Here is a 14,329-nt window from a genome sequence, read left to right on the forward strand (position 1 = left end):
AACCCCTTCCTAATCACCAGATACGCCACATATATAGCCTCTGGTTTAATTCTCTTGTTATCTTCGTGAAGATATCTCTCAGGTGATATCACGATCGAATGACCTCACCGGGAAAGGGATGTGATTTGTAGACCCTTGAACAATATGTGCTCAAAAAGGACCTAGCCGACCTAGATATTCTGGACGAAAATAGAGAACTAAGCTTTAGTAATAGTGTGTTTAGGATCGCCCTACTTTTGCTGATAATATTCATTACGTGCATTCTAAGGTGATGACAGATGGGTTTGACTAGCTTTCTAGTAGAGTCGACCAAACATTTGGAAACCTTGGAAATGGACTACAAGCTGATGGGTGTAGCAAGAATGCCTGGGCAAGGGGTGTTGTCTCAATCTATATGTGAATAAACTATACGCTGGGTATACTAGTGCCCAACGGCGCCAGAATGGGCATTTGAAACTCGACCTCAGCAATATCCAACATAAAGGAGAGACTTGCAAAATTTCACAGGCTCAGAGTCTCAGAGCTAAGGTCCCTCGACTATAAAATCTCCTATCTATAAGACAAAGGGGGTAAACAATAGAGATCTATACTTAGAAGTGGGTCCACAAGGGATTCATCTGCAAATTGTCACTTGATAATTTTCCTTCAATATTCTTTTCCAAGATTATTTTGATCAAACAGTTTCAATTTCTTTTTTCTCTTTTCTTTCGAGTTTAAAAGAAGATACGGTTGCTCGGGTGATCTTCAGCTCCGACTTGCGGGAGAAACACACCCCACTCGACATTATTTCCCCCCCCTTTGTGCTCCATTGTCCGATCCCCAGTCCAAATCGGAAACCGAGTCTTTAAGCCTCTCTGATTACCCTAGTCCTTTTCTTCTTAATCCTAAACCCTGTTCGCTGTCACCTCCACTATCATTGCCAATCGGCCCTGGATGTCTCCGCCGTAATCGAAGATGTTGACGGTTGAGAAGCAGTGGATTAATGTGCAGCAAAAGACCTTCACCAAATGGTAATCCCCCCTGTCGAACCCTTCTTTCTCTCCGTATGAACCTCAGCTGACGATGTTAGGCTGAATGACAAGCTGAAGGCACGGAGCCTGTCCATCGAGGACTTGGTCACTGACCTCTCCGACGGCGTATGTCCCACTGCCCCGCTCTCGAATTTCTTGGAAATTGCTGATCGCGTGTTAGGTCATTCTCATTCACCTCCTCGAAATCCTTGGAGGAGAGTCTCTCGGTCGATATGCCTCGAAACCTAAACTGCGCGTACAGCGCTTCGAAAATGTGAACAAAAGTCTTGATTTCATCAAGGGGAGGAGAATCCAGATGACGAATATTGGAGCCGAGGATATTGTGGACGGCAACCAAAAGATCATCTTGGGTTTAATCTGGACCCTGATTCTGCGATTTACTATCAGTGACATCAACGAGGAGGGCATGACTGCAAAGGAGGGATTGCTACTCTGGTGTCAACGAAAGACGGCATGCTATGACGATGTGGAGGTCCGAGACTTCTCATCTAGCTGGAACAATGGCCTGGCCTTCTGCGCGCTCCTTGATATCCACCGACCCGACCTGATCGACTACGACTCGTTGGATAAGAGTGACCACCGTGGAAACATGAAGCTGGCCTTTGAGATCGCATCCAACGAAATCGGCATCCCGGACCTACTCGACGTGGACGATGTATGCGACGTACCCAGACCCGACGAGCGTTCTCTCATGACCTACATCGCCTACTGGTTCCACGCTTTCTCACAATTGGAGAGAGTCGAGAATGCTGGGCGACGTGTGGAGAAATTTGTCAACAACATGCACGGCGCATGGGATATGCAGAACTCCTATGAGCGCCGAGTAAAAGAATTATTGCGACTGATCAGGGACCAGCGCGAGCACTGGAAGAATGCCTCATTCGAGGGAACCTACAAAGATGCCAAAGAACAATCATATCAGTTCTCACTCTACAAGCGGAACGAGAAACGTCAATGGGTGGCCGAGAAATCTGACCTAGCTGCTTTGCTGGGCAATATCAAGACCAAGCTTGGTACATATCGACTGCGTCCTTATGATCCACCGCAAGAACTGAGTCCAGAAAACTGCGACAAAGAGTGGGAGATCCTCACGCGGGACGAGCATGAACGCAGTCAACTTATAAACGAAACAATCCGTGACATCAAAAACAAGCTACGTCGCTCCTTTGCTGACAAGGCAAATGACTTTGCACTGACCCTGAAGACCTTGTCACTGGCGATCTCCGGACTGGATGGTGATGTTGAAGACCAGCTTGATCATGTTAAAAAGTTAAATGGCAACTTGCCGCCCCTCGACGCCTTCCTCGACGCTATCGCAGAATTAGACCAACAGTGCGCGGAGGCCAATATTGAAGAAAACGACTTCACCACATACACCTTGGACGAACTTGCATATGAGCTGAGTCTCGTCAAATCCAGCATTTCAAAGAAGCTGGCTTTCCTCGACAACCAGATGGTTGCTCGCAACATGACCAACTTGACTCCTATCCAATTGGAAGAGTTTGAGTCGGTGTTCCGCCATTTCGATCGCGACTCTTCCAACACGCTCCACGAACTCGAGTTCTCCGCAGCACTGGCCAGTCTGGGACTGGTCTACGATGAGGACGAGATGCACGAAGTCTACGTGGAGGTATGTGGGGCCAACCGACTGTCGCAGAATGCCGGAGTCAGCTTCGAGCAGTTCATTCGGTTTATGGTCAGCGTGACAGAGGATCAAAATACTGCTGAGCAGGTCTTCCAAAGTTTCAAGGAAGTTGCCGATGGCAAGGTATGTGGAGCGTTTCTTTAATTTCTGACAGTTTATTGTGCCACATTCACTAATTCTCCTGTAGCCCTATGTCACAGAACTGGACCTCCGACACTCGCTCATTCCTGACGAAGTTATTGAGCATTTGGTTAAGACGATGCCCCCACATGATGGACCCGATCTACTTGAGGACCGGGAGTTGCCCAAGTACGACTACATCAGCTTCATGGAGAAAATGCGAGAAGTAAACAAAAATAATGGGAATGAGCAATAAATGGTATCACGGAGGTTGATATTTGCGCAGCATTACTGGTGGTTATGGGGGATTTGCACTAGCTTGGTGTTGCTGTGTTTCTGGTGTTTTCATGGAGGATTCTCATGTTTTTTTGAAAATCGGATCTCTCCCTCTTGTCTTTTTTTTACCTGGCTCATCTTGCATGTTGGGGCTCGGTGGTTGTTCCTCTTTAACACATATTGTGTGTATGCTTTTTCGTTTGTAATGATCAGGATAGTAGATACCATATGAACATTTTCAAATACTAAGACTATCGGCGAACATAGAGTCGGACTTAAGCAAGCGGGGATAGACAAGACACATGAATATGCCAAATCCTTGTTACAATGGAATCCTTGAGGCTATGTACTATTTCGAGTCTGATATGTATGTAGATGTCCGGTGGATATTGCCTATCATTGCCGTATTCACCCATGGATACAGTTCACGTCATGTGACAGTCCCCAGATCTGCATCGAATTGATGAAGATGATCCTGCGACTCATTGTATTCCTTGACACATCTCACTTCTTTCAATCTTTTTTTATTTGAATACAGGTCAGAATTGAATTTCTTGACCGGTCTCTCTCTGACACTTTTTATTTCTTCCCTCAATCGCGTCCTCAGTCATACACTCCAAGATGGACCGCAGCTTGGACGAGATCATCGCTGAAGACACGGTAAGGCTCCAGCGAACAATGAAACCACAAAAACGTGAAACTAACACACTCAATTGTAGCGGAACCCTGGTCGCCCCTCAGGCGGTGGTGGTGGTCCTCGTCGTCACAACAACCCCGGCCGTCGCCACGAGCGCGATGGCGTCAGAAAGGTACAACTCGACTTGAAACTGAGGCTCTGTTCCGGAGTTTATATCTTTCATAGCAGTAACGCTAATATCCTACTCGTTGCCTAGGTCCGCCCTCCTATTCCTCCTCTGCGATTTTCCTTCTTGCTCCGTGACAATCGTAGCCAGTCCTCTGGATCGTCGGAGACTCGCCAACGAACACGCCACGGCAAAGACATGGAAAAGAACTTTGCACGATATCTCATCTGACTTGGAGCTAACGCTAAGTCTATTCGATAACAACAGCCATACACTTCAGACCGTGTCGATCTCAACCTGTGAGTATCCCTCGCTGGCTCCTACGGTATGGATGATACTGACGGCTCTCTCTTTCTAGCGACTGGGTGCACGACAAGTTTGACGACGATCGATGTATGTGGATTTTTTGCGCTTTTCCAGGATCTCTCTAACAGCATTGCTCTTCAGCCCGCCCGTCCCGTGGAGGCCGCAGAGGCCGCGACGGACATGATTCCGATCGGTATGGAGCCACCCATCAAATCAGCCTTGACTTGACAGCTTGCCTGATCAGGGCGCTAATTGGATTATTAGCTCTAGCACACTGACTAAGGTTCGCGTCGAGAATCTCCACTACGACATCACCGAAACTGATCTCGATGTAAGTCTCAATCAGCCCATACTCAACCCTCACATAAGAATATCTCTGACAAGCCTCCTCGCTGAACAGGATCTCTTCGGTCGAATTGGACCTGTTTCTGAACTTACTGTCTCTTACGACCGCGCTGGACGCTCCGAGGGAGTTGCTTACATCACATACGCCCGCCTGAAGGATGCACACACCTCCATTCAGGAGTATGACGGAGCCAACGCCAAGGGCCAGCCCATCCGTCTTTCCCTCGTCCCCGGCCGCCGTGAACGTAACCCTCTCGACTCCGCACAGCGCCCTAGATCCAGCCTTATGGACCGCGTCGAGCGCCCCCGAGACGACCGCAGCTTGAGCCCCGAGGACAACGCAGATGGCCGACGCCGCCGTGGCGGTGGCAGCCGTGCTCATCGCAGCGACGTCACCAAGCCGGCTCCCGACAACATCGATCGTTACGTCCCCGGGCAACGCTCCCACCAGCGCTCTCCTAACCGCCGCGGTGGAGGTAGACGTGGTGGACGCGACAACCGCTCCCAACAGACTGATGGATCCAACCGCCGATCCAATGCCCGTCCGCGCAAGACTCAGGAGGAGTTGGACCAAGAGATGGAAGACTACTGGGGTGGTGCGAACAACGGCGGCGAAGCGGCTGCACCCGCTCAGGACGCCCCTCAGCAGACTGCTCCGGCCCCCAGCGCACCTGCTGCCGACGATGATATCGATATGATTGAGTAAATACTTCACGGTCACTCAAACTACGCGAAACTCGCTTGTCTTTCGCTATTCAGATCTTTTGGGCCTCCGTGGCACCTTGCTTTTGGTCTTTTCTATGAATTCAGATCACCTCGGCCTTTTTCCACTTTTCTTTCTTTCCATCGCTGAGGCTTTTCAGCACAAGGGCTGAAACTCTGTACTTTACCTCAACCAACAAATTGTAACTCGGTCCATATCACACCTTCGGCTTTTCACTGCTTCGGTTCTTCTTTGCCCTTACTGGGCTCTTATCCTTGTCGTTGCTTTCGTTGCATATCCACACGCCGGCGAAATTGGAGCTCATGATAAAGTCTCTTTTTTTTATTGCATTGTTCGGTGTCTTTCTTCATGTCTTTCTATCGTCTAGTCGGGGGTAAAAACAGATGCGCGTATGCCATAAAGCCTGCATACAATGAACGAGAGGCTGCTTGCAACCAATGGATGATGGCAAGATACAAGTAGTTAAAGCATAAACCCAATAAAAGCCGCCGCCGATTATAAATAGAACAAAGACCGCAAATGACAATGGAAGATATCAGATTCTTCCGTGATTTCTTCTGTACATTGTAACAATTATGAGAGTGAAGTTCACCTCCAGAGCCCGTAGGGTTCGCGGCATGCTTTCCACAACTTGATAGTACCGTCCTCGCTACCAGTCCCGTACAGCTTGCCATCGGGGGAGAAGCTGATAGACCAAATAGGGCCATGGTGACCCTTTTGAACCTCTGCAGAAGAAAGTTAGCTCGACTCCAACACCATAAAAACCAACACCAGAAGTAGGAAAACATACCCAACTCCTCGTCCGTGTTCAAGTCATAAACTCTTGCCCAGGTATCATTCGCACTGCCCGTAACCATACGACCAGACTCGCTATTAACCGCAGCACTGGCAACATCATAGTCATAATCAACCTTCTTAAGCAACCGACCAGGCTGCACGCCATCAAAGAGATAAACACTCTTCCCCGCAGCGACAGTCAAAATCCCCGCATCATTAGGTCTCGTTGCCAGACTATTCAGCTCACAAGAGCCAATCGGACCATCAACACCGTATTCAACGATCGGGTGGCGCGACCGCAGATCCCACCAGCGGATCTTGCGGTCTTCCGCCGCCGTCGTGACGACATTGTAGTCTTGGTTCCAGACGATAGACTTGATCGTGCCGCCGTGCACGCCGGCGCCAATCTCGTAGCTCGCCACCCCATTCTCAGTGGCCGGACTGGCCGAAGACGGGAGAGGCGGCGTTGATCCCGTGCTGGAACTGCCGCCCCGCGTTAGATCGAAGATTCGTAGCTTCTTCTCTGCGCCGCCTGTCGCGAGCACTTGCGGGTTCGCTTGAATTGGGAATGCTACTGCCCGCACAATGTGTGCGTGCTGCAGTGTGTGCAGACATTCGCCCGTGTAGGTGTCCCAGACCTTTCTGTTTTGGGGGTCGAGGTTAGTATATCATTGTGGGGAATGCTTAATAGGATGCTTACGCTGAGAAATCGGCTGCTGCTGTTGCTGAGATAGCGGCGTCGGCGGAGAGCCTTGCTTGCCATACGGCACCTTTGTGGCCGAGGAATGTTCCAATCCTGGGATTGATGTTAGTGGTGGTTTCTGGGCTTGGTTTCATTTGTCGTACCAGTCTCCCGTAATGCCATCGCGGAGCATAGGGTTATTATCTTTAGTTGGTTAGTAACTATGCGGTTACTTGTGAGAGTTATGAGAAGCATGTTTTTCTTACCTTTGCATGAAGAGATGAAGTAATATTGCTCATCTTCAACGGTAGAAGAGAAGCTCAGGTGCGTCACTGGACGAGAATGTCCGTGGCAAGTCAGAGGGACTACTTTGGGGATATCTGTTGAAGGCATATCAGTAAATATATCAAGATTGTAATTTTCGATTCCATCTACACAGCTCACTCACCGGCAGTCATTTTGTCAGTGTTGAAGGAAGTTCCCGAGGTTTCAGTGGTTTTGATGTTAGGTATTAGAGAGCCAATCAGATCAGCGAAGTGCTATGTGCCCAACCGAGAGCTCACGACTTGATATCAAGATATAAACCCAGGAACCAGACCGAGAGAAAGTTCAATATGTCTAAGGAAGGTACATAAGAGATTCGTCAGGGTCGTCAAGTCATCAAAACAGATATGTGGGGTTCGAGTAAGAGCCGAGAACAAAGGATCGAAGAAATTGGATTAGACAGGGATTTTTCCAACCAGACACCTCAAAAGGAGAGAAGGCCTCTGGACATACGAAACTCCTTCGGTGCGTAGATGGGATATTGAATTTCAATTTCAAGCAATAACGGGCAGCCCTGGAGCCGATCACCTATTAGGTAAGACGCGCGCTAGTCTGGTTCGGGTATAATTGGAACACGTGAGGCTCATCGCATGTAGTTTCGTATCTAGCTACAGCTTACGGCGCAAAATTCTAAACGGACATTGAGGAAAACATCATGGTGATATCAATGTAACGTCTCGAAGCTCATATTGATGTCCATGGGTGTATGAATAGCATGCGGCTTGTCACCAAGCTTCATGGGTTTTGTTGCAGAAATTGTAGAAACTACACCGTAATGCTATGGACAGCCTGTGGTTGGCAAGAATGTGGTCTCAAATCGAGCACATCTATTCATGCAATCAGTGGTCCTTGGGCAGACTGATGATCGCCAATCTCCCACTCGCGAAAATCGATGGATTAGCAGGGGAACTAGCCCATGGTGCATGTCTTCCGCTGGATGCATGTTCCTAGAAGGATCCTATTGCCCAATTTGGATGGGACGGACAACGGGCTCTTTCCTATTTAAAAGGTTATTTTCAGGAAGGTGCGAGTCGACATCTCCACCCGCGGGTATAAACCACCTCGCCCTCGTCCCTCCTTTGTATCTACTTATGGGAAAACACCGCCAGCGAGACTATAACTTTAACTTCTCATCCTACTTCCTTCGCATTTCTATTGTTACGGTGTAGTCCCTGAGCTATGGTGGACCTCAACCTAGGAAGCTTCCACTGTTCCAACTGGAGGAAGGAGATGACTGTCCTCTAAATTGAGAAATTCGCCAGTATGGTGGAAGAATCATTCGAGGGAACTGCCCCCGAGCACGTAACAGACCTCGGAAAGTCCTCATGTAAAAATCTAATTAAAATCTCCCTTTGCAATTGATAAGTCGCGTTCTAGCAGGTTCCCCAAATGGCGTTACCGCCCACGTGATATGACCATTGATGCTTCGGCGGGGCGATCCCCCGGAACGACTAAAGGACAACAACATCCAGGGGAGCTTGATTGATCATTAATTCCGCGGTGATACCCTCAAACTATTTCTTCTTCGGATTCTTCTTTCTTCACTCTTTCTTCCCTCAAAGTTTTATGTATGCCTGACTTCAAGCTCTCCGCAACTTTGGAGGGCCACGGCGATGATGTAAGGCTCCTGGTCCCGGCGTCTGGACAGACGCCGTTGATCGCGCATCCAAACCACACAGAACACTCACACTTTTTTGACTTCCCATCTAGGTTCGCGCTGTGGTCTTCCCAAATCCAAATGTCGTACTTTCCGCCTCTCGTGATGCAACAGTTCGGCTTTGGAAGCTCGTCTCCACCCCTCCTCCCGCATATGACTATACCATCGCTGCACATGGCGGCGCCTTCATCAACAGCTTAGCCTACGTTCCTCCCACATCCGAATTCCCAGAGGGTCTTGTCCTTTCGGCTGGACAGGATGCAATAATTGAAGCCAGACAGCCTGGTAAGGGTTCAGAGGATAATGCGGACGCTATGCTTCTGGGTCACGGACACAATGTCTGTGCTCTGGATGTGTCCCCGGATGGCAAATGGGTCGTCAGTGGCAGCTGGGATTCCACCGCCCGGCTATGGAGGGTCGGGAAATGGGAGTGTGATGTCGTACTGGAGGGACACGAGGCAAGCGTCTGGGCCGTGCTGGCGTATGACGAGAACACAATCATCACGGGTATGCTAGCTTATGTGGCCTTAAAAATTACTACATGCTAACATCACCGCAGGCTGTGCTGATAAAATGATTCGGATGTTCAATACCTCGGGAACCCTACTCGGAAGCGTACAAAACTCAAACGACGTTGTCCGGGCCTTGTGCAAGCTTCCTGCCTCGAACTCTACCGGAGCCCACTTCGCCTCGGCTAGCAATGACGGAATTATTCGTCTTTACACACTGCAAGGTCAACTTGTTGCCTCTCTGCATGGCCATGAAAGCTTCATCTACTCCCTTGCTGCGCTCCCATCTGGCGAGCTGGTGAGCTCCAGTGAAGATCGCACTGTGAAGATTTGGAACGGGACTCAATGTGTGCAGACAATCACTCATCCCGCAATCTCGGTCTGGAGTGTGGCAGCTTGCAGTGAGACTGGTGATATCGTCACCGGTGCTAGTGACCGCATTGCTCGCGTTTTCAGCAGAAGCACTGACCGTCATGCAGCCCCGGATGCCATACAGCAGTTTGACCAGGCCGTCAAGGAATCAGCTATTCCGGAGCAACAAGTTGGAAAGATTAATAAAGAGGAGCTACCTGGTCCGGAATTTCTCAAAGAAAAGTCCGGAACCAAGGAAGGTCAGGTCCAGATGATCCGAGAGCCCGGTGGTACCGTAAGCGCCCACACCTGGTCGTCAGCAACACAGGAGTGGGTTGCTATCGGTATGGTAGTGGACTCGGCTGGAAGCAGTGGCCGGAAGACCGAATACCATGGCCAAGATTACGACTACGTCTTCGATGTTGACATAGAGGACGGAAAGCCTCCGCTGAAACTACCATACAATGCCACGCAAAATCCATATGAGGCTGCTACCAAGTTTATTGGAGACAATGAACTCCCTATGACTTATTTGGACCAGGTTGCCAACTTCATCACTCAGAATACCCAAGGTGCCACCATTGGGCAGTCTGAGGAACCCGCAGGTGCTGATCCTTGGGGCTCAGACCGACGTTACCGTCCTGGAGACGCCGGGGCAACTGAGGAGTCTCAGCCACCTGCTCCCGCTCCCGCCCCCGAGCCACGCCCTAAAGTGCTCCCCCAGAAGATCTATCTCTCCATCCGCTCAGCAAACCTCAAGGTTATTACGAAGAAGCTTCAGGAATTGAACGCAAAACTTGTGTCTGATGGAGCCAAGGACGTGGCTTTAAGCCCCTCAGAGGTGGAGACGGTTGTCGCCTTGTGCGGTCAGCTCGAATCCTCTCAACAACTTCAACTTTCACCCGAGGTTGAGTCTGGAGTGCCATTGATTCTGAAAATTGTCACAACCTGGCCTGCCGCCAACCGACTGCCTGGCCTGGATATCCTCCGCTTACTCGCGGCTGCTGTGCCATTTACAGCATCCGCCGAGTACAAAGATGAAAACGTCGTGTCGGGTGTGATATCCAGCGGTGTTTTTGAATCCCCTCTTAGCGTCAACAATGCAATGCTCGCAATGCGGACATTTGCTAACCTATTCGAGACGACCGCCGGCCGCGATCTGGCCATAAGCTCATTTGATCAGATCTTGGCAGGAGTAAAGTCTGCCTGGGCCAGCAGCGGAGAGTCACCAAACCGCAACCTTACAATCGCCATCACGACACTGTACATCAACTTCGCAGTCTATCTTACCTCCGAAGGTAGGAATCAATCTCCAGAATCCGCAGAACGGGGTCTGGTCCTCCTGGAGGAACTGACTCGGATCATCGCTGGAGAGAATGACTCAGAGGCGGTTTATCGAGCACTAGTTGCACTTGGTACACTGGTGACAGCGCTCGGGGAGGAAGTCAAGAGTGCTGCCAAGGATGTGTACGAGATTGAAGGGGTTCTCGCGAGAGCCTCTGCCTCGGGTCCTGGAAAGGAGCCGCGCATCAAGGGCATTATCAGCGAGATCCGGGAGACTCTCTGAGAGTGCGTGCTATTTTTTTATTCGGTATGCATACATCAGAGATGCATTACTTCTTAACGACGACAACGCGATTCCCATACAAAGGCTATTCATTACTTTTTCTTCCATTTCGTACTAGATAAATCGTAAATGGTCTCTCATCCATGAACCAAGTAGCATTCTAAACCATCGTCCATTTGCTACTCCCTTACAACCTCCCCTCTGCATCAACACCAATCTCCAAAACTTGATCAACACCCTGATATTTGGGCATATCAAGTCCATACTTATCCGCAATGTTCTTGGTCAAAAACCTACCACCAATAAAATGCCTGCCGCGGTAAAAGGCCACACATGGCTTGGGTGCAGTTAGACTGATCAGCGCATGCGGCATAAACTTCGCACCGGGTCCTTCCTTCGGCGGTCCGCTCTGGATATCCCACGAGCTGGGCGCATCAACACTCAGCACCTTGACATTGGAGGATTCGATTTGCGAAACGATGCCGCCGAAAGGATCACGCAATGGCCCACCAAAGGAGAAGCCGAAGATAGCGTCAACGAGGAGGTCTGTTGTCTTGAGTGCTGGTTGGAAGTCATCTATGAAGGGGATCGAGAGGTTTTGGAGCTGGATTTTGAGGCGCTGGGTTGGGTTAGATTTGCTTCTTGCTTCTTGCTCCTCGAGCTCTTTTGGTGTCTGGGTTTGCGTACTTGGTAGAGCTCGTTTTTACCTTGTTTTGGGTAGTACACCGATGGTGTGTAGCCAAAGTGGGCTAGGTGTCGAGCGGCTACGAGGCCATCTCCTCCTGGGGTTTTGTTAGGTTGTTCCTCGGAATGGCAATATTGGGGCTTCCTCTCACCATTATTGCCTGGTCCGCAGACAACTAGGATATTCTTGCCTGCGCTTGGGGGTGAATCTTCCATACTGGTTGCCCGTTGTATCAGTATGGCGTGAGTACATGTTCAAGATTGATGGAGCTTACCGGCTTGCGAGACAGAAAGGCCAGCTAGCTCCATCAACTGGTCTAGAGACCACCCGCCGGTCTCCATGAGGTCTTTGTCAAGTGACGCGGCATCTTTGGCTGAAATTGCCTAGCATTGATGTCAGTTTATAAGTTGTTGGAGCTGGTATCAGAGAACTATACCTTCAATGACATTATTGCTGATTTACTATAGCGACGAATGATGGGAGGTAGATGAGAACGGGTGAAGGTAGAGCGGATCATATAAGTATGTCAATGCCAGAGCTAGTCTTTTGGCTAATTGAGTAAATTGACAGAAACTGTGTAAATCAAAGTGATAGCCAGCTCCGGAAGTAGATCTACTGAGGGTCCTCACCCCATTACATCACATATGCGCTAGTCCACATTTGGCCGTATCGGATCAATAATTCTTCCGCATCTCCTAGAACTTTTGCGGAGGGCAGAGGGGATCATCAGAAGAACAGTCTTGGGCCATCTTCAATTGAAAAACCATTACACACCCGCCAAAATGGTTCTCCGGATTCGACTCGCACGCTTCGGCAACAAGCACAACCCCTTCTTTAACATCGTCGTTGCGCAAGCCCGGTATGTGGTTTCTCCCCCATGAATGGATATCCCCGATACACCGGTCTCCAACGCCAAACACCGACCTTGCCAGGCTATGGAGTACTTCAATCCATTGTGCACTGTATCTTCAAGAAGAATTGAAATTGACCCTATTATCTCTAGCTCCGCCCGCGGCGCTAAGCCCCTCGAAGTCATTGGCACCTACAACCCTATCCCGAAACGTCCCACGAACTTGTACGACGAGAACGCCGAAGCGCGCCCATATAAGGAGATTGCTCTCGACCGGTCACGCGCAAAGTATTGGCTCGGTGTTGGTGCGCAACCTAGTGATCCCGTCTGGAAGCTGATGGGCATGGTAAGCCGAACCCTTGTTATCTGTATCCGCGAAACTTTAGGATTGGGAGGATCCGAGGGAGATGAGCGGCTGTGATCGGATCTGCATTTTTTTAGCAGATCATATAGACGGGGATTACGTCTTTGTTATACGGACTGCTGCTAACTCTTGGGCTCTCTCTAGGCTGGCCTTGTTGCGCCCAAACCTACTACCTTTGACAAAGCTTGATTTTGCTTGTCTGACTACCTGACTCTCTGGGGCTTTTTGGGTGGCATTCTTGATAGCTTTCCAAGGTTCTCCTCTCCGACATTCTTTGTGTATTCGGCCGGACAACATCCCAGAACCATGGAAAAGTCAAGTCATGCACCATCAATGACGGGTCGAAAGTCGCGCTGTGTTTCTTTTCTTTTCTGATTTGGCATTTTTTTTGGCGTTATTGAGTTGCCTTAGAACCTCTGTATATTATGTGGCAGCCTGGCTGCTCTGACTCTACGCGGTGAGCACCGCATGAATATCTATTGATACTTGAATCTCTCCAAAAAAAAGCATGTGTAGGGAGATACTACCGAGGTAGGATATTAAGCATACACCTAAAGCGCATATGTGCCTATAATGTAGAGTCATGAGGTATAAAGAATAACACATATTACATTAACTGGAAACCGATCGTATTTAGTAAAAAGCCAAAACATTTGACGCGCCTATGACCACTTCAGGCACACGTTCTGAAGAAGTAGTGCTAATAAAGCCCCCTAAAAGTAATGTCTTCTCTCCACGGGCCAACCAAATGAACTATCGCCCCCTCGATAAGCCCAAGTCATTTCCCCGTAGCAGCCAATCCCATGTCTTACCGGGGTTGGACCCGTGGCAATTGGCCAGTGACCCCGGAGGATCGCCGGTTTTTGACTTTGGGGATTCCGTGGGCATGTGTGATGACCTTGTGTGAATTACAAAATGGGTTAGATGTATATAGAGAAAAGCCAAAGAATATATGAGGGATTGAATATCAAGGCCGTTGAGATCTGGTAGTAAACACTTTCAAGCTTTATCCATATAATAAAGAAGGTATTCTATTGAATTTGGTACCGGTTTGGGATTACCGTTCACTATAGTAAAACATCCCTGGTATACATATATGTGTGTTTCATTTCATAGAGCCCCAATCTCGTGCAGAGCCGGGGTACGGCAAGCCGCATAGGCTACACTTGCATGGCCGGTGCTTTTCTAGAAGAGACAGGTTCATGATCCACCCGTCGATCTTCTTATATATAGGAGAACAGAATGAAAAATGAAAAAATAATAAAAAATAATACTATGGACATTCCACACAAGTTCGGGACACGCACTTGGTA

General features: G+C 49.2%; 6 protein-coding genes across 6 annotated transcripts; 4 read left to right on the forward strand and 2 right to left on the reverse strand.

Annotated features, from left to right (window-relative positions):
• Nucleotides 1–954: 954 nt before the first annotated feature.
• N7517_009607 (alpha-actinin, sarcomeric (f-actin cross linking protein)) lies at nucleotides 955–3,052 on the forward strand (the record flags this gene model as incomplete). The annotated part of the gene is made up of 4 exons (XM_056727330.1): nucleotides 955–1,010; nucleotides 1,070–1,136; nucleotides 1,192–2,799; nucleotides 2,864–3,052. The coding sequence occupies 4 exons, from the start codon at nucleotides 955–957 to the stop codon at nucleotides 3,050–3,052; spliced, it is 1,920 nt and encodes a 639-aa protein (XP_056575902.1).
• Nucleotides 3,053–3,693: 641 nt separating this feature from the next.
• N7517_009608 (putative RNA binding protein) lies at nucleotides 3,694–5,232 on the forward strand (the record flags this gene model as incomplete). The annotated part of the gene is made up of 7 exons (XM_056727331.1): nucleotides 3,694–3,732; nucleotides 3,792–3,881; nucleotides 4,143–4,174; nucleotides 4,234–4,268; nucleotides 4,323–4,374; nucleotides 4,446–4,512; nucleotides 4,582–5,232. 7 exons carry the CDS (start codon nucleotides 3,694–3,696, stop codon nucleotides 5,230–5,232), a joined length of 966 nt encoding a protein of 321 aa, XP_056575903.1.
• A 606-nt stretch (nucleotides 5,233–5,838) lies between these two features.
• Nucleotides 5,839–7,167, reverse strand: N7517_009609 (WD40 repeat domain-containing protein; the record flags this gene model as incomplete). Its single annotated transcript, XM_056727332.1, has 6 exons — nucleotides 5,839–5,975; nucleotides 6,041–6,669; nucleotides 6,728–6,823; nucleotides 6,874–6,913; nucleotides 6,976–7,089; nucleotides 7,158–7,167. The coding sequence occupies 6 exons, from the start codon at nucleotides 7,165–7,167 to the stop codon at nucleotides 5,839–5,841; spliced, it is 1,026 nt and encodes a 341-aa protein (XP_056575904.1).
• A 1,436-nt stretch (nucleotides 7,168–8,603) lies between these two features.
• N7517_009610 (WD repeat PLAP family protein) lies at nucleotides 8,604–11,117 on the forward strand (the record flags this gene model as incomplete). The annotated part of the gene is made up of 3 exons (XM_056727333.1): nucleotides 8,604–8,651; nucleotides 8,744–9,197; nucleotides 9,250–11,117. The coding sequence occupies 3 exons, from the start codon at nucleotides 8,604–8,606 to the stop codon at nucleotides 11,115–11,117; spliced, it is 2,370 nt and encodes a 789-aa protein (XP_056575905.1).
• A 187-nt stretch (nucleotides 11,118–11,304) lies between these two features.
• Nucleotides 11,305–12,319, reverse strand: N7517_009611 (NADHX epimerase; the record flags this gene model as incomplete). Its single annotated transcript, XM_056727334.1, has 4 exons — nucleotides 11,305–11,736; nucleotides 11,805–11,899; nucleotides 12,077–12,185; nucleotides 12,239–12,319. The coding sequence occupies 4 exons, from the start codon at nucleotides 12,317–12,319 to the stop codon at nucleotides 11,305–11,307; spliced, it is 717 nt and encodes a 238-aa protein (XP_056575906.1).
• Nucleotides 12,320–12,584: 265 nt separating this feature from the next.
• Nucleotides 12,585–13,205, forward strand: N7517_009612 (mitochondrial 37S ribosomal protein bS16m; the record flags this gene model as incomplete). The annotated part of the gene is made up of 3 exons (XM_056727335.1): nucleotides 12,585–12,661; nucleotides 12,806–12,998; nucleotides 13,161–13,205. 3 exons carry the CDS (start codon nucleotides 12,585–12,587, stop codon nucleotides 13,203–13,205), a joined length of 315 nt encoding a protein of 104 aa, XP_056575907.1.
• Nucleotides 13,206–14,329: the final 1,124 nt, after the last annotated feature.

The sequence above is a fragment of the Penicillium concentricum genome (assembly GCF_028827145.1).
Source record: "Penicillium concentricum strain IBT 3081 chromosome Unknown utg000004l_segment0_segment0, whole genome shotgun sequence".
Classification (NCBI taxonomy): Eukaryota; Fungi; Ascomycota; class Eurotiomycetes; order Eurotiales; family Aspergillaceae; genus Penicillium; species Penicillium concentricum.